General features: G+C 39.5%; 1 protein-coding gene across 1 annotated transcript in view; it reads right to left on the bottom strand.

Moving 5' to 3' along the window:
- PHF20 (PHD finger protein 20) overlaps positions 1 to 19,160 on the bottom strand; it is a 211,272-nt gene that overhangs the window by 17,878 nt on the left and 174,234 nt on the right. Inside the window, exons 14-15 of the mRNA XM_006875716.1 lie at positions 7,034 to 7,133; positions 4,101 to 4,296 (exon numbers count right to left, since the gene is read on the bottom strand). Of these exons, the coding sequence (XP_006875778.1) occupies positions 4,101 to 4,296; positions 7,034 to 7,133 (296 nt within the window). The remainder of the gene's footprint in view (positions 1 to 4,100; positions 4,297 to 7,033; positions 7,134 to 19,160) is intronic.

Raw genomic sequence — 19,160 nt, 5'->3', positions numbered from 1 at the left:
GTGAACCAAACACTCGTGAACAACACAACTATGTCGAGGGCAGACCCCGACACATTCTTTTGTTGAGGGGCATTTAGGCTGTCTTCACCTTTTTGATATGTTTCTTGCAGACAGCATACTGAAGGATCCTATTTTCTTATGCATTCTGCTCTTTATGTCTCTTTTTTATTTTTCTTGAAAAAACTTGGGGTTTATTGATTTTTTAACTGCAATAGTCATTATAAAGTTTTTTTTGTCTTTTAAATAAATTCATACAAAGAAAAAGCAACAGAAAGCAATAGTAATGAACAAAAGGAATAAATAAGCATTACATTCACATTAATGTGTGTGTGCCAGTTCTGTTTACATTAACCTTGGAAAACTCCAAAACTAGAATCCAGAGCCTCAAATCTGTGATCGGAATTTAAGATGGGCACGTGAATGATTCCTTTCTTTCACCCCCACCCACCCCCATTTAGAAGCTATAAAGTTGTTTTCCTTCTGTACTATCAAGTTCTGTACTAACAGAACTCTGACATATATTCTTAGTCCTAGCTGTGAAGGCCTCAAGAGAAAGAAATTCAATTTCTAGTCCAACACAAAAGGGGAGAATTTCTAAAAATAATCCAATAACTTTTTGCATTTTTAAAATTAATTTTTCATTTTTTAAAATAAAAAACAAAAGGGAACAAACAAGATGGCGGATCGGGTGGAAGTGCAGTGAAGAGCTCCACCAACAACGACATAGAATACCCAACCAAGCAGGCTCAGGGGATGGTACCAGAACTCTGAACCACATATAAAGGAATATTTAGAAGGTTGGAAGGCTTACAACTGGGGAATTTGTGGCAGAAGCAAGAAATCCACTGCTTTCTAGTCCAGGATGATCAGCTAGCTGCTCCAGGAGCCGCCATCTTGGGTGAGACCAAGCTGGAGAAGGATCAGAGCAGCCACAGATGCCTGGCAGAACTGCACAGATAAAGGTGTGAACATTCTTTTCTTTTGGTAGCTGTTCATTGGTCCCTAGCTGTCTGTGCACCTCAATTCTGGTGACTATAGGGGTGCCTGAGCTAGTGGGCACCCCAGCCCCACCCTCAGAGAGTTTTGCTACGCATGCTCACAGATCTCGAAATTTAAAGAGACAGTCCCAAATTAAAACCAAATGGCCACAGCCAGCCCTGAACTGTTTACAATTAGAAACAAGGCCTGAACAGGGATTGTGGAGTGGGACAAGCAGACAAAAAAGGAAATAAGCTGAAAATTAAATCCTAAGTTACATCAAAAGGACCAACAGTGGTATCTTGAAATTTCTCAAGAAAAAGAGTGAAAAGGGAAGCCCATTTCCTGATCACATCTACCTGGAGGCCATCAGAGAGCATAAAAAATACCAAAATACATACCCATCTAAGTATTAAGGCCACAGATAACGCCTAAAAAACAGAAGCAAATGACCATATCTGCACATGTCCAGAAATGAGATAAAGTGACTAAGGCAAATAAATGAGCTGGAAGTAGACCTACACTCCATACTGGAAGATGGGCAGGCTTTGGAAATACCAGAAAAGGAATTCAGAAAAATGATTATAAAGAAGAAGTCAGGAAAGTGCTACAGGAACAATCAAATAAGATAGATACAGCATTGGAAACTATTCAAAATCTACAGAAAGAGGTCCAAACGATTAATAATAGAATATCAGAAATGGACAATACATTGAGAGGACAAAGGAGTAGAATTGAAGAGATAGAAGCTAGAACTAGTGAGCTAGAAGATAACTCACCACTACTAAGCTAGAAGAGCAAACACAAAAAAAGTCTGAAGAAGGTCTAAGATTCATGTTGGATAACATGAAGCGGCATTCCAGAACAGGAACAATCACACAAGTCCACATAGGAGATAGTTGAAGAGCTTCTGGAAGATAATTTTCCTAACATCCTGAAGAGTGAAAAGATAAGAATTGAAGAAGCTCAACGAGCCCCAGGATGGATAGACCCTAAAAGACAATCACCAATAATAATCAAGCTCTCCAAACTCAAAGATAAAGACAGCATTTTGAAAGCAGCTAGGGAAAAGAGAAATATAACATACAAAGGCAAGTAGATAAGATTAAGTTCGGATTTCTCAACAGAAACCATGCAGGCAAGAAAGCAATGGGGAGACATATATAAAACCCTGAAAGAAAAAACTTCCACCCAAGAATCCTCTACCCAGCAAAGCTGTCATTTAATACTATGGTGTAATCAAAACATTCCAGGATAAACAGAAACTAAGGGATTTTGCCAAAGCCAACACTGCTATGAAAAACATCCTAAAGGAAGTTCTGTGGACTGAGAACCAAAAAGAACAGACAACAACTACAGAATGACGTACATGGCAGCATCAATCTGAACTCAGCTGACAAATGGAAGAGTCCAGAACAGAATAAAATGATAAGAACAGAGGATCTGGGAGGTCAGTCTTTGATGAAAACAATTACAATGTAATAAAAGGTAAACACAAAGGAACAGATATCCAGGTGGTGGGAAGGTCAGGTAGATTACGGGATAAAAATGACTGTCTTAAATGGAGCGAAGAACTAATGGACTATAAGGTAACCACAACAACAACAATGGGGTTGGGGTGGCGGGTTTATTTTGGGTGTTGGGGAGGGCAATACAAGAAGGGGGGAGGAGGCAAAAGAACAAGATAGATAGGGGAACACTGAGACAGGTTTGCATGGCCTAGTGGGACAGAGGAAAATAGTGATGCATACTCAACCTTGAGAAAACAGGGCTCTGGGATACAGGGATCTAGGTATACTTGAAGAGGGTAAATAATACTAAAATCCTTGACTGCCTTATGAATATTAGTTTCCCTTGCCTACTATTGTAAAATAGACACTCTGAAGTTCAGAGTGCCAGAATTTTCATCTATGTCTGTTTTATGGGGACTCTCGTATCTCTACTGTAGAGGGTCTGTGTAAAGTATCTGCTGCAAGTGATCTATCATATCTTAATTCATTCACAGCACTAGTTTGTAATTATTTATGCCATAGCTAAAATGGTCTCCTATGGGAAAGCTCATGGGAGAACCCAAGCAGAGATTTTGACAGAAGAACAGTTAATACACCTTTTAGTTAACCCTTTCTTTTTGTTAACACCAAAAGTTCATGGACACACAAGGCCATGCACAGTATCACTGAGAAGAGACAATTAGAAAGGTATAGGACAAGTTTTTAAAAGAAGTCAGGACTTGGGTTCTAGTCCTGACTCTGTCACCAATTTCTTGGGGAACTATGGATAGTGTTTGCCCTGCTCAATGTCCCAGTTGCCCTATTGGGTAAAGTAAGGATAGGTTACAAAAGCTAACAGCCTTCACATAGAACTGTATGTCTTTATCAGAGTTTAAGTGAACCTTTTTATATATTATCTTACATATAGAATGCAACTATAGATGGGAATTCACTCTCAATTTTACTCCCCAAAATTCTGACCACTAAAAGTCAGAAGTGCAACTCCAAAAGTCCTAAAACTTCTATAAGCAAATCATCAAGAGATACATATTTATTGAGCAAATACTACATTAGACAGCCAACCTGCCAACAATATTCCTTTCAACAACTTTCCAGATTACTCTGTGTTTACTAATCAAGAATGTTTACCATGTAAGAGAATTTTTAGTACAGGTCTCAAGCTCACCTGTTTTCTCGGTAATTTTGTGACTTTCCAATGATCAGATTTACCTACCCCTAGACCATGCCAAAGAGATGCTGTGGAATAATGCACTAGACCACAAGGTCAATGATTCAAATTCACCAGCCGCTCCTCAGAAACCCTATACAGTGTTGCTATGAGTCAGAACTGACTTGACAGCACTTAACAGCAACAACGTAAAAGACCATGCCAAAGGAGCCCTGGTAGCATAGTGGATTATGAGCTGGGCTGCTAACCGTAAGGTCAGCAGTTTGAACTTACCAGTCACTACAGGGCAGAAAGATGAGACTTTCTGCTCTTGTAAAGATTTACAGCCTGAAAAACACTATACAGGGTCACTTTGAATCAGAACCAATTCCATGGTATACAACAACCACCACCAGACCATGCCAAACCAGACTGCTCCCCAAAGCGGGAGGTGTCATACTTACTGCAAGATGCTCATCTTGAGCTGCAGGCCGTGCAGAACCTCGATCACTCTCTGCACATCACCAAGCAGTTGGTGGGTAGCCACAATCTTCTTGGCATTCTGGTGGGAGTAGTTGTCTTCTAGAAAAGCCAGGCCATGCATATGTCCTCTGCTCAACCACTCCTTGTCATACCAATACTTGAAACCAGGCCTCTGACCTAAGCAATGACAAGAAAGGGTTAAAACAAGGCCTGAAGGAAACCCAGGCTAGTTCATCATTAGTCCACAATTACCACATACATTACTAGAAGGATGGATTGGTATGTTCATTTATTTATTTACCTGGCACCTATTATATTCTGGTCTCTGCTGCAGGTGTTGAGGATAAAGTAGTAAATAAATTTCCAGATCTCCTGGAACTAGCCTGGGGTGGAATGGGATTCTGGATAGCTCTTTAATTTTAGTAATCTAAGTAGGTTCCCTACTTAGAACCTTCAATGGTTTCCTACTGCTCAAGGAAGAAAACCCAAAGCTCTAATTCTGGCCTAATGAGGCATGAAAGACCCAGCTCCTTCCTGCCCTCTTCGCCCCATGATCAGTTTCTATAACACATAAAGATCTTTCTAGTCTTAGGCTCTTTGCTCGAACACACTCTCTGGAGCAATATTCTTGAAGGCTTTTGCTGGATTAGTTCTTTCCTTACTAACTCCATAGAGAAGTCTTATTACTTCCCAAAGTACGACTCTTCTTGGTGCCTCTTAGTCATTCCCTATCTGACTACTTTTACCTTCTTCATGACACTGATCACACTACCAAGCATAGTTCTTGTTTTATTTATTAGTGAAGATTAGTGGTTTCTAATCTTCACCCCAAAGAGTAGCAATCATCTTGTTCCTGGTTACATTCTTAGTGCCTGACAAAAGGCATCTTGAATGTATTTATTACATGAATAGAAAAGCCCAGGTCTACTCCCCACCCTCTCCAACTACACTACCTAACAAAAGAGATGGCCAGGTCTCTTGCCTTCTCTGGACCTCTGTTTCATTTCTGTTACAATGACAGATGAACTACATGGCTTCAATGGTCTTACTCACTATAGGTCTCTTTAGAAGACTGAAAACACAACCATTGTGTGAATCAACAGCATTTCCTACTACAGAAGCCCAGGAAACAGCATTCAACCAGACTGTTGTTAACCTTCCATTAGCTATATATTAGCTATGTTGCTGTTGCTGTTAAGTGCCGTAGAGTCGATTCCAACGCATAGCGACCCTGTATAGGGTTTCCAAGGAGTAGCTGGTGAGCTTGAACCTCCGACACTGCAGTTCAAATGACTTTGCAGTCTAACGCATTAGTCCACAGTGCCATACCAGGACTCCATATATTAGCTATTAAAACCCTGAAATAAGCCAGATAATTCCCATCAAGGTCTTTGGATATTCTTTTTTGGCTTTAATAACATATGCAGTAATACACGTCTCAATTCTATTTAAAACATCCTAAAACAGCCTTTAAAGAACAAATTTGTTAGGTTATACTTTTGGCCCAATACCACAAAGTCAAATGATAATAAATGCAGATCCTGTGACAGACATTTAGTGCTCAGTTCATGAAGTTTATTCACAGCCTTGGAGGCTGAAGTCATGAAAGTTCAGAATGTGCATAAGGACTTGATGAAGGCAGGCAGTGTAATTTCTAAAGATGGAAAAGTAGAGGTAAATAACAAAGAGAAACTACGGTAGACAAAAGAGATTTTTTTAACAGGAGTCCTAGAGAGTCCTTGGGGTTACGTGGGAGATTCACAGAGTCATCTGTAGAAAAGCAGCAGCATTCAGAGTATTCAGTTTTTCAAGATGACAAAGGTCAGACATCCAAAGTCTAATCTAGGTCAGTGTTAACTTCCTGAGTGATCTGAGGCCAATCATGTCCCGTCTGGGCCTATTTTGTTCATCTGTCCAATGAACTAAGTGGTCTCTGAGGTCTTGTCCATATGATTGTCTATGACTCACAGACTAATCTCCTAATCATGTTCTACTCTTGGAATAAAGAGACACACAGAAGAGGATGTCTCTGTCTATGGACTAATCTATACAAGGAGACCGTGTCACAAAAAAGGTCCTTGGGACCTAAGGGGAACTGCCTGCTGGAAAAGAAAAGAGGGTTCCCTACATAACCAGCAAAATCAAGAGATTTGGCCCAACAAATCTGTAATTCCAATTTTCTTTATGAAATTAGGCAAGTTATATGCAACTTCTGAGCTTCAATGTCTTTTTCATAAGCAAAATGGGGATAGGAGTGCCTACCAGGTCCACCTCTTAAGATCAAAAAGAATAATAGAAGCAGAGGTGCTAAAACATTGTCTGGCTGTAAGGGAACTGTGGGACTGGAGCTAAGCAAAGGACCTCACAAGTGCTAAAAGGAGATGTCAACAGTCCATTACAGTGAGATAAGAACCCACAGATTTATAGTTTACTCTCCTGAGACTTTTGGAAAGGGGCACTCCAATGTCATAGGCCACCCACATCACAAGGAACAATGTCACTAACCTATCCTGCTAATAAGGAATTACTCACTGCTCTGTCCTCCTGTGATAGACTCAATGCAATGCAACCACACCTCTTCTCTTTCCCTCAGGTACCACAGGGAACAAAGGCATGTCTCCAATCCTTCAAGAGTCCCAAAAAGACAAAGACAAACACCACATGCCCATCCTCATAAGTTCTCAAGAAAGGGAAAGTTCTAGCACAAAGCCAGGCCTTCTGTTTGGTGACACTCTTAATCCAAATTCCAGATAGCCAGCCACCAGACAGGCTAGCAACAAAGGTGAGAAAGAGGAGTCCAATTGATGCTGAAGACATGAGTCTCAAGACTACAGACACTTAAGATGTTTCATGACCAGGTGTGTTAAGGAAAAAGCCATATACTGTTAATATCCCTAACTACAGAAAACTCTACCTGGAGGGTCTTGGCAAACATAACAGGTGTATTTCTCAGGCACATTTTCTTCCAGTAATCCCATGCAGACCCCATGCTGCCAGCACTGGCACTCTTCACACTGTTAGAATTAAAGAAGCAACAAAATTAAACTCAGGGGGGCAGGGAGTAATAGGGGAAGGGAGGAGTGCTCCCTACTGGCTTACATAGGAACTGAGCTGCAACCATTCATCTAGAACGGCACCATCCACTATGGCAGTTACTAGGCAAAAGTGGCTATTTAAATTAACCAGTGAAACCAAAAAGTTCCTTAGCCCTAGCAGTCACATTTCAATTGCTCAACAACCACATAAGACTGGTGGTGGTGGTGTGCCGTGGAGTCGGTTCCGACTCATAGCGACCCTGTATAGGGTTTCAGAGTCTGTACATCTTTACGGGAGCAGAAAGCCTCATCTTTCTCCCACGAACAGTTGGTAGTTTCGAACAGCTGACCCTGAGGTCAACAGTCCGACTCGTAACCACTACACTATCAGACCTCCTTCACATAAGACTAGTTAGTGATTAATGTACTAGGCAGATCCAAAAGAAAAAAACTTAACTCTATTAAACAGTGTTGATCTAGACTAATTTTTAGAGATTTAACTTAACTTTCAGGATCACTTTATTATTACAGAGGATAAGCTGTTCAATTATTTACAGAAAGACTAACTTGGAGTTGCCAAACTTGAGTTTAAATTCTGGGTTGGGCATTTACTAAATTTGTCACTCTCAGCAGGTCACTTCTCCCTAGGCTTCCTTCAGTTTCTTCATTTGCAAATAGGAGACTATGCCTCTACACCCAATGGGGCTGTGTGTGAGGATTCAGCAGCTCATATATAAAAGCTAACAGCCAGCACAGTATGTATATTTATTATGCGACTATGATTACTATTACTATCACTAGACAAGTGAATTACTTGATGTTTCCTAGCATAGTCATGTGGCTACCACTTTCTATTCATTCTCTCTTTCTTACCAAAAGTCACACAAACTTGATGACATGAAAAGGTGGATCAGAACATAGGTCTGATAAATTCCAAAGCTAGTTCTTTTAAACTTTGAGGTACCACTGCTAGGTGTATGGGAGGAAGGTATTGACAATGAGAACAGTACGTGGGGAAACACCTGAAGGCTACAATTCCAGAGGAGGGAATGAAAAAGAAAGACAGACTCCCTGGACACTTCAGAACAAGCATTCTAAATCAGGGCCCTAAACTTTTAAACTATCCAACCACAAAGATTAGCCCTGCAAATGCATCATCAGCTTCCTGACATGACCTTGAGAGGAGGCTACCACTCTGCCATCAGACTGTCAAAATAGGTCCCATTGTTAAGAGGGTTTCCATGCAAGGATATAAGCTTTCAAGAAAGCTAACTACATCAGATATAAGAGAGGCAGAACTGAAAAAGAGACTCCAAATAAGATCTGACCCAGACACTGCATGTTGCCTATGAGGAAACTGACTCACAGAAAGGGACAGTAATGTGTGCAGAACAACAATGCGACAACAATGTCTAATTTGATAGCACAAAATAGACAATTAAGAATGAAAGGCTGGGGCGGGAAGGTGGGGGGGGGCAGTCATTAATGATAAGTTTCTTGAGAACTAGGATTCACTAAAATGAATCAAATGCAACTGAGTTACAAATTTTAAAATATTAACTTTTCCCTTGAAGCTGGATAAAATACATTACTCATTTTTTTTAGTTTAAATTTAGAAATGGGTGTGAATTACAACAGAAAAAAAAAATTAAGAATTGACCTAACAAATTTGCAAGATATTAATGAAGAAAAACTTAAAAGACTATTTCTTGTTGTAAAATGCTGTTGAGTCGGTTCCGACCCATAGCAACCCTGTGTAAGGTTTCCTAGGAGCAGCTGGTGAGCCTGAACCACCAATCTTTTAGTTCAAACCAACCATGCGGTACAGCACATTAACTCATAGTGCTACACCAGGACTTCTTGAGGAACAGAAAGACTTAAGTAAATGACAAATTGTACCCACTTTCTAGATAGCAAGAGCCAATACAGTAAGGATGTCAATTTCCTGGGTTAATCTATAAAAATAACATAATGTCAATAAAATGATAAAACAATAGCATGTGGAATTCAATAAGCTGATTTTAAGATTTTTGTTGTTGTTTAGGTGCCGTCGAGTTGATTGATCTCATAAAAATAAACAAAAACGTACAAGAATTGCAATAAACAAAGTAATGAAGCATACAGTAAAGTGGGTTAAAACATTCATTTTTTAGCACACCCAAAAGGTTTGTGTTAGGTCGTTGAAGAATATTAAAAGTACCATGGACTGTCAGAAGAACATTGGAAGTATAGTCAGAATGCTCCTTAGAAGCCAAGATGGCAACACTTTGTCTCTCATACTTTGGACATGATTATCAAGGAGGACCAGTCACTGGAGAAGGGTATCATGCTTTATAAAGTGAAGGATCAGCAAAAATGAGGGAGATACCCAATGCGATGGATTGGCACAGTAACAGCAATGAGATCAAGCATAACGGCAGCGATGAGCTCAAGCATAATGATGATTGTGAGGATGACGCCGAACCATGCAGTGTTTCATTCTTCTGTACATACGGTTGCTATGAGTTGAACCCAACTCAACAGCACCTAACAACATACAAAGCCTACCCAAATTAGTAAGAAAAAGGCTAACAACTCAATGAACAAATGGATAAAGGTTAAAAGCAGAGCAGTAAAGTTATGAACAGATTAAAGGGAAAAAAAACCTCAGACAAATAAAAAGATATTGTTCAATGGTCTATCATTCGAGATCAAAAGGGCAGCATTTACCTAAGGACAAAATTCAGAAGGGTGGGAAAAGGAGGAAGAATGGAAACAAGAAAAGCAAGGGAGGAAGTAAGATAAGTGATGTTACACTGAAGGGAAATGAAGTGTAAGATTTGTTAAATATAAAACTGATGATCTACTCTGTAAACCTTCACTCAGTTTAAAATAAATAATCAAATAAGCAAGATCAGCATTTCCAGAAAATCACTACCTAAATTTAATGAGAAGCTGAGTCTAAATCAAACTGAATATGTATTTGGCTCATGGTCAATAATGAAATTATTTTTTCCACTGGGTGGTTCATAATTAGTCTCAAACAGATTTTAGTTAGTGCCCACAGAGTACAAGTTATTAAAAATACTAAGGTTTAAGGAAAAAAAAAAAAAAAAAGCAAGCATACACACATACAAGGATGACACAAAAATTATCCACACTCCAGTTATATTAAAACTTTTGTTGGCTATGATGTCTTATCAGTGCTTTCCATTCAAGGTCACTGCTGTGTACATGTGAATGTGGTCATCTGCAAACAAAATTTCGACTGATACTCAAAGGACGGTAAAGCTATCTTTAAAAAAAAAATATATATATATATATATATATATATATATTATTGGAAACAAGACATGGATTTATTACTATGAGCCTGAGAGTAAATGACAAGAGTATAGAATGGAAACATCCTCACAGTCCTAACCAAGAAAATGTTCAAAAGTCAACCATCAGCTGGAAAATTGATGCTTGCAGTTTTCTGGGATTCTCAAGGGCCATTATTGGAACGCTATCAGGACAATGGTTCAACAATCAACAATGTTCATTATAGTGAATTGCTCACTGAAGAGCTGTAGCCTAAACGTCATATCAAATACAAAGGACTGCTATCCAAGGGTGTTGTGATCTTGCCTGACAATGCATGCCCACACACCTATAATCACACTATTGACATTCTATAAATATTTAGTTTTGAAGTATTAAAGCATACTTCCTATAGTCCTGATCTTGCTCAATTGGCTTGTAACCTGAAAGCAACACTTGAAAGATGAAGACTCACCTTTGAAGAAGAAGTGAAGACAGTGGTGCATTTGTGACTCACAGCTCAGCCTGAAACGCTTTTTAATAAGGGGATACAAAAGCTTGTTGACAGTGGCTAGAAGAACAGAAGATACTTCTTGAAAGAAATACCAGCAGAAAAAATCTAAAACAATAACAGCAATCTGAATGACTACTACAAGAAGCAGCAAGTTGTTCGTCAGGGAGCCATCAAGAAAAGCGGTTGGGTCCCTTCAGGGCAAACCCCCTTCCAATAATGAGACTCAAGGGGAATACACAAGCAGGCATATGGTCTTGCTGGTGACCACGTTGGTCTACCGATAAGGAGAAGTGGGGGAAAAGCAGCAATGAAGTTGTGAGCTAAGTCCAACCACGTTCAATAGACTCCTGTCAACCCGAATTGAGACCTGGTTGCCATCAGTATGGCGAAACCTGGGGAAACCTGGGCCCAGGGACAGGGACATGGCCATAGAGGACTAGAGTGGAGAATGAAGTGTCCAGCTATGATGAAGTGAGGGGAGATGCACAAGAACACCCATACTTGCAGATAGTACCCACTTGACCTGACTTCAATGGCTAGATGATCAAAACTCGACTAGAGGAAGAAAGAAGAGGGGAAAAAAAGAGTGATCCACTACAATTTGATGAACTTGACCTATACTTAAGGATGTAGTAGCTCAAAAGAGGGACTGAATCTTTAGAGCGAGGATCACTCCCACCCCCTCGGTACACAGGGTTGACAGCGATGGGCAACTTAGACATTGCCTACCAAACATGGGGGGACTACAAAGGCAAGAAATGAATGGCTTACAAGATTTCAAGAGGGAGGTATGGGGGAATGTAGACTCTCCACTGAGTGGTTTCCAACCTGTCTGGATGGGGCTGGTGAAAGAAGATGGGTATAAGACTCTTGTGGTTCAGTAGTGAATACTTGCTATCAGGACTAACTTTGAGTGTTGCAAATGTAAAGGTAGATGTTTTGTAACAAAAGGAGGGGAGTGATTGATCTTGCAGTCCAGGTGCGGAGGACCCTGGGACCATCAAGGGAGAAGAGCCGAATGGAGGACTCTACCAGAGAAACAGTGATATCAGAAATGGAGGCAGAGACGATGATGTGGAGCAATGGCGCGGTTGGGGACTCTGGACTCAGGGAGGGAGAGGGGCTGTGTGCTGATGGCCGGGGGGGGAGGGGGGCAGGCTTGTAGGGTGTACCCTTTGGTTGTTTGGATGGTTATATAGTCCTGAGTGCTTCGATGTAAATCCAAAACAAAAACCAAAACCAGAGGAAATGGAAACAAATGCTGTTGAACAATAATGATGCATGGAGGACATTGTAACCATGACAATGAAACTAAATACAATAAGATGAATGTAAAGCTGACGTTCTCCCATGTAAACTATCACTCAATTCACAATAAAAACTTAAAAATAAAATAAAATTTGTTGACAGACCGACAAAGTGTATTGAAAATCAAGGAGATTATGTCAAAAAATGATGCATTTGCCTTTTCTGAAAGTTGAATAATAGAGTGTGGATAATTTTTGACTCGCCCTCGTGTGTGTGTTGGGGAGGGGGGGAGGCACAGGGGGGAGGGTCCCCACTGTAAAATGTTTAATTTCACTTGTTTGCTCTCTGTTTATTTACACTAAGAGCTTCTTAAAGGATACGGAATTTTTAATGTAACATTCAAGCTCAACATAAAAGTTATGTGGGTATACTAATTAACTCCTGAAAATGTCACATTAAATGAGACATGAATCTGCTCCTTAACATTTTGGTTCAATGCTCACTAAAAACCAAGTGAGTCTTACAGGGTCACAGCCAGATTAGTCATTTGCAGCTAACATAAAATTAGATCAAATAACACAAGAAATGTACAGGAACTTTAGAATGCACAGAAAGTTAGTATCTGATCAAGACATTTTTGGTGTTGACACCCCATAAATTTCATCCATAAACTAATAAATTCTTTTTAATTATGAAATATTTCAAGTGACAATAACATAAGGTACATAGGTGTGTCCCTACACCAGCTTTGTTATAACTTAGCCTTGTGCCATAATTGCTTCCCTTCTCAGTTGTTTCTTTTTCTCCTGAGGCAACTACTTCCTGAAGTTATTATTATTAGTGTTTATCACCTTTATTAATGATTTTACATTTTAATTGTATATGGATTGATATTCTAAAACTCAAAAAAAAATGTTCATAAAGAGAAGAATGTAAATTAACATAGTTGTTGTTGTTAAGTGCCATCTAGACGGTTCCGACCCATAGTAACCCTGTATAGGGTTTCCAAGGAGCAGCTGGTGAGCTTGAACCACTGACCTTGCAATCCGACGCATTAGACCACAGTGCCACACCAGAACTCCAACTAACACAGAGCAACTTAAATTATCCCAGTAAAATAAATGCAAAAAATATTGAAGTTGTCAAGGATTTCTTATTAATTGAATCCACAATCAACACCCATGGAAGCAGTTGTCAAGAAATCAAATGATGCATCATAATGAGCAAATCTGCTGCGAAAGACTTCTTTTAAGTGTTAAAAAGCAAAGATGTCGCTTTGAGGACTAAGGTATGCCTGATCCAACCCATGGTATTTTCAATTACCTTATATTCATGGGAAAGCTAGACAATGAATAAGGAAGACTGAGGAATAAATGATGCCTTTGAATTATTGTCTTGGCAAAGAACACTAACTATACTGTGAACTGCTACAAGAAAAAAATAATGTTTTGGAAGAAGTATAGTTAGAATGATCCTTAAAAAAGAGGATGATGAGACTTTGTCTTATGTACTTTGGACATACTATCAGGAGACACAGGTCTCTGGAGAAAGACGACAGCCAGCAAAGAAGAGGAAGAACCTCAGGGAGATGGACTGACACAACAGCTGCAATAATTGTGAAGACGGCACAGGACTGGGCAGGGTTTTGTTCTGCTGTACATAGGATCCCAATGAAGACTCAATGGCACACAACAACAAGTACCTGAATCAATGTAAATACATAAAACATACATACTACTTTTATCCTAAAGTGCTATTTATAGTGAACAATTTTAATATGTTGTTTTTAAGTGCCAGTAAGTAGATTCTGACTCATAGCAACCAGTACAGAGTTTCTGAAAAGCAGTTGGTAAGTCTGAACTGCTGACTTTGTGGTTCAAATCAAACTTGTATCCCAGTACTTATCCTGCAGCAACACATGAGAAGCTTCAAAAAATTCATGGAGAAATCCTATTATTTCTTAACTCTATTTTTTCATGAAGTTTTTGAAGCCCCCCCCACACACACACACATGAGTATATTCCAAAATACAAACAGCCGTTATCTCTGGATAAAAATAATATGGACAGTTCTTGTTTTCTTCTTTGTATTTTTCTGTATTTTCTAAATGTTACAATTATGATTTTAAAAAATTAAAGTTTATTTTTAAATAAATTACAAAATGGCTATACTAATGAGACTGTTCACTTATTGAACAGCAAAAATAAAAGCTTTGATTAATACCCTGCATTAAAAAGGGTGTGGGGAACAGGTTTTCTCAGAATACTACTGGTATGGTTGTTCTTTGCTAGAACATCCTCTAAGGAGGGAGATAAAAGATGGTCTAAACTATAGTCCAGGAATTACACTGCCAAAATTTGATCCCACATGTATACTTACACAAATACAAAAAGTTATTCACTACATCACTGTTAAGTTTAGAAACAATCTAAATCAATGTCCACTGGCAGCCATAAAAGGAGATGAGAAAGCTTTACTATCCTGACAATGGAATGGCCTTCAATGGATATATTGTTGCTGCTGTTGCATGCTGTCAGGTAGGTTCTGTTCTGACTCATAGCACCCCTAATACGGGGTTTCTGATGCTGTAAATCTTTACAGAGGCAGAAAGTCTCATCTTTCTCCTGCGGAGGGACTGGTGGATCTGATCTTGAGGTTAGCAGCCCAATAAGTAACCCACGATATTAGGGCTTAAAGCAAAAAGAGCAGTCAAACCTAGTTCTAGGGCAATTAAAAATAGTTTAAATACCTAATGGTTTTAAACTATTTTCCAGACATTCATCTTCTACATGGTGCCCAGATAGCTCATATACCCATGAGTATTAAGTAGGATTTTAATCTCCCAGAGACTTTAATGAGAACTGATTAAAATAAAATAATAATATTTAATATTTTGGTAATGTTGGTACCAAATTTTTAAAGAAAATTATTCCTCTAAAGGTAATGCATGTATCTTCTAAAAACAAACTTAATTGTAACCGAGAATATTGATTTTAAGTTAAAAATATATATTTAAAGAAAAAATTATTTTTGACTTCCTAATTAGACGGCACTTAACAACAACAATCAGATAACGAATAAGCATAAAAGGTTTAAATTACATTTATTCCAGTTAGAAACCTCTAAATCTCTGCTTTTTGTTAAAAATACTGAGTGGAATAAGTACATTGCTCATTTCGACAAATACAGTCAGAAACTGTCCCTGTACAACACAGAGCCAGCTGGACATGTTTGCTTTAAATGGACAACTGAAAAAGTTTTCTAGAACCAAAAACAAGGTACTCTGGAGTGAGGACACTACTATAAAGTCAGACAGGAAACCACAAGTACTAAACTGAACTTTGGGGAAGGCCACGTGCAGCCTGGGAGGCAAGAAACTGACAGTCAACCCCTGACTTTGCCATGTAACAGTTGCTGTAGCTCCAACAACTTCAAACTGAATTTTCTTTATGTAGCACACATAATGATACATGAAGCCAAACTCTAGACCCTAAAACAACCCATGATCCTTGTTACTTATAAGAAGTTTATGGAGAAAGTAACACCATGGACCAAAACTAGGTCTCTTATGTAGAGACATGATATGTGAGGAGGGACCTTAATAACACACCCACTGAAAAGTTCTATGGACAAATGACTGCCAAATCCAGTCAGGCAGGCTACCAAGGTCCTGAACTGAACATATGCCCAAAGACAGGGTAGATATTAATAATCTTCAAAATTGTTTTATAAACTATGCTTAAAAGAAAAATTCTACCAAAAAATTGTAACAGTCTTTGTTATATGGTTCTATTGGATTCTGTCAAATCCATTCTGATACACAGACTCCATAAAACTGTCACATGGGTTTTCTTGGCTTTAATCTTAATGGAAGCAAATTGCCAGTTCTTTATCCCACAGAGCTACTGGTGGGTTCAAACCATCCACATTCCAGTGAGGAGCCAAGTGATTAACTGCTTCAACACCCGGTCTTGTTTATATTATATAAGGTGTCAAATTATATTCTATAGACCTGAAGAGGTTCTGCAAATGTGTATTTTTTTTTTTTTAAATGTTGTTGTTAAAGTATCATTGAGTCAGTTACAACTCATAGTAACCCTGTGTAAATGGTTTCCAAGGAACAGCTGGTGAGTTTGAAACACCAACCTTGAAGTTAGCAGTCCTGTGTTTATTCTACAGAGCCACACCAAGATTCCTTTTATAAATGGGACTATTCAAAATATGGAGTCCTGGTATGGCACTGTAGGTGAATGCGCCAGACTGCAAAGCAGTTTGAACTGCAAGGTTGGTGGTTCAAGCTCACCAGCTGCTCCTCAGAAACCCTATACAGGGTCACTATGGGTTGGAATTGACTTGACAGCACTTAAACAACAACATTCAAAATATGCACAATCAAATGTGTTCAATTCCAAATACTAAGACCATGGCTCCTATCAGTACACATAACCTTGTGCTAATTTAAGCCCAATATTATGTTATCTTCAGATCAAAGCCTTTCCTCCTATCTCTGATTAATCCAAGTGACTACACAGCACGAGAAATAGAAAACATCACCCCTGCAATGGCCATATGCATCAAGCTTGTCTCACTGATGTGTAACTCAAGAAGATTATGTATTTTGAACTTTCAAAACTATTGCTTTTACCTGTTATTTATTTGAGAGTTCTATGAAAGATCACATTAGAAAAAGGAATTTTGATGCTGAAAAAAGTTAAAAATCACTGACCTAAGGTATACTAAAGGTCATAAATACTGTTTGAGACCATTCATATAACCTTGAAATTCCAGAGGTTGCTATGGACACTCTTTAAAAAAAAAAAAAAAAGCCCTTTCAACCTATGGTGTGTGTGCATGCGTGCATCCCTAGTAACGGTGCTGAGGTCAGACCATCAGCCTAGGCAATGCTAGTAGCATGTTTCAAAACCAAATTTTGTTTCACTTCATTGTAAATATGGATCATCAAAACTAAGCATAAAAAGTCCACACTGAATAGTTTTCATCTTGTCTAGATGTGCCTGGTTATTGTTATCATGATTAACTGCGACTGTCACAATTTTAAAGGTAGAAGTTTTGTAACAAAAATGGGGGAGCAGTTAATTTACAGTCCTGAAACAAAGGACCCTAGGACCATCAAGGAAGAAGAGCACAAGGGGAATGCAAGACTTTATCCAGAGAAGCAGCCATACCAGAGATGGAGGCAAAGATGATGGCATGGAAAAGATTGAACAGCTGAGGACTCTAGACTCATGGAAACAGAAAGGCTGTGTGCTGGCGGTCAGGAGGCAGGCTTGTAGAATGTGCCCTTTGGTTGTTTAAACGATTATATATCTCTATGTGGTTTTTTGGGTCTGTTTTGTTATTGTTTTTAATGCATCAAAGAGAAAAGACAGGAGGGTTTTCTTGTTAAAAGAAACAATTTATGATGGTTTTGGGGGGAGAAGGAAATGATGCATGCACTTGAAGGTAGACTACAGATGCGATGACACTGGTGACAGGGCAGGCAATATACAACCAGAGGGAGGTTGGAGGAGGAAAGATGGGGGTGGTGGGAGAGACAAAGGAAGAAATGCTGTAGTTGGAGTGAATAGAGGTAAATGCTGTTGGCTGTCAGTGCACGGAAGGGATTCCAACCATACAATGAAGTAAAGTATATGATTTATTAAATGTAAACTGATGATCTGCTCTATAAACCTTCACTCAGTTCACAATAAAAAGTTTTTATAAAAATTATATGTGTCCTACACCTATGGATGCAGTAGATCAAAAGAGGGAACATATGCTTACAGCAAGAATTATTCCCACCCCCTCCACACACAGAATAGACAGGTATGGGCAACGTGGACATTGGCTACCCAAAATGGGGGGGGAGGGGGCTACAAAAGGCAAGAAGTGACTGGCTTACAAGCTTTCAAGAGGGAACGTAGAGCCAGGGGGCCTGGAGGAAGGTAGAATCTCCAATCTGTCCAAGCGGAGCTGATGAAATGAAAGGCAGATGGGTCTCTTGTGATACAATAGTGAATAATTGTTATCAGGACTGATTGTGAGGGTTGGAAATGAAAAGGTAGATGTTTTATAGCAAGGAAGGGAGTGATTAACTTTTCAGTCTAGAATCAGAGGTCCCTAGGACCATCAGCGGAGAAGAGCCGAGAGCAGGACCCTACCCAGAGAAGCAGTGATACCTGAGATGGAGGCACAGACGATGATGTGGAGCAATGGAACAGCTGGGGACTTTAGATCCAGGGAGGGAGAGTGACTGTGTGCTGAAGACTGGGGGTACTGTAGGGGGCAGGACTGCAGGGTATACCCATTGGTTGGTTGATGATGTATGGAGGGAATTGTAACCATGGCAATGAGATGAATTACAATAGATAGAATGAATGTAAAACTAATGTTCTAGCATGTAAACTATCATATAATTCACATTAAAACATTTTAAAAAAATTTTTATGTGTATGTTGTTAACTGCCATCAAGTCGATTCTGACCTACAGAGACCCTGTATAAGATTTCCAAAGAGCGGCTGGTGAGCTTGAACCATAGACCTTGCAGTTCAAATGACTTTGCAGTCTGAGAACAAACAAGATGGCAGATCAGGTGGATGTGTAGCAAAGAGCTCTGCCACCAACAACATAGAATACTTGACCAAGCAGGCTCAGGGGATGGTCCCAGAACTCTGAACCACATATAAAGGAATATTTAGAAGGTTGGAAGGCTTCCAGCTGGGGGAATTTGTGGCAGAAGCAAGAAATCCATTGCTTTCTAGTTCGGGACGCTCAGCTGCTCCAGGAGCTGCCATCTTGGTTGAGACCACATGGGGGAAGGATCGGAGCAGCCACAGATGCCTGACAGAAACGCACAGATAAAGGTGTGGACATTATTTTCTTTTGGTAGCTGTTCATTGGTCCCTTACTGTCTGTGCACCTCCATTCTGGTGACTATAGGGGTGCCTGAGCTAGTGGGCAC

This window comes from Chrysochloris asiatica, unplaced genomic scaffold, assembly GCF_000296735.1.
Source record: "Chrysochloris asiatica unplaced genomic scaffold, ChrAsi1.0 scaffold00337, whole genome shotgun sequence".
Taxonomy (NCBI): domain Eukaryota; kingdom Metazoa; phylum Chordata; class Mammalia; order Afrosoricida; family Chrysochloridae; genus Chrysochloris; species Chrysochloris asiatica.
The sequence above is the reverse complement of the archived record's forward strand: the minus strand, read 5'-3'. Positions and strand labels throughout refer to the sequence as shown.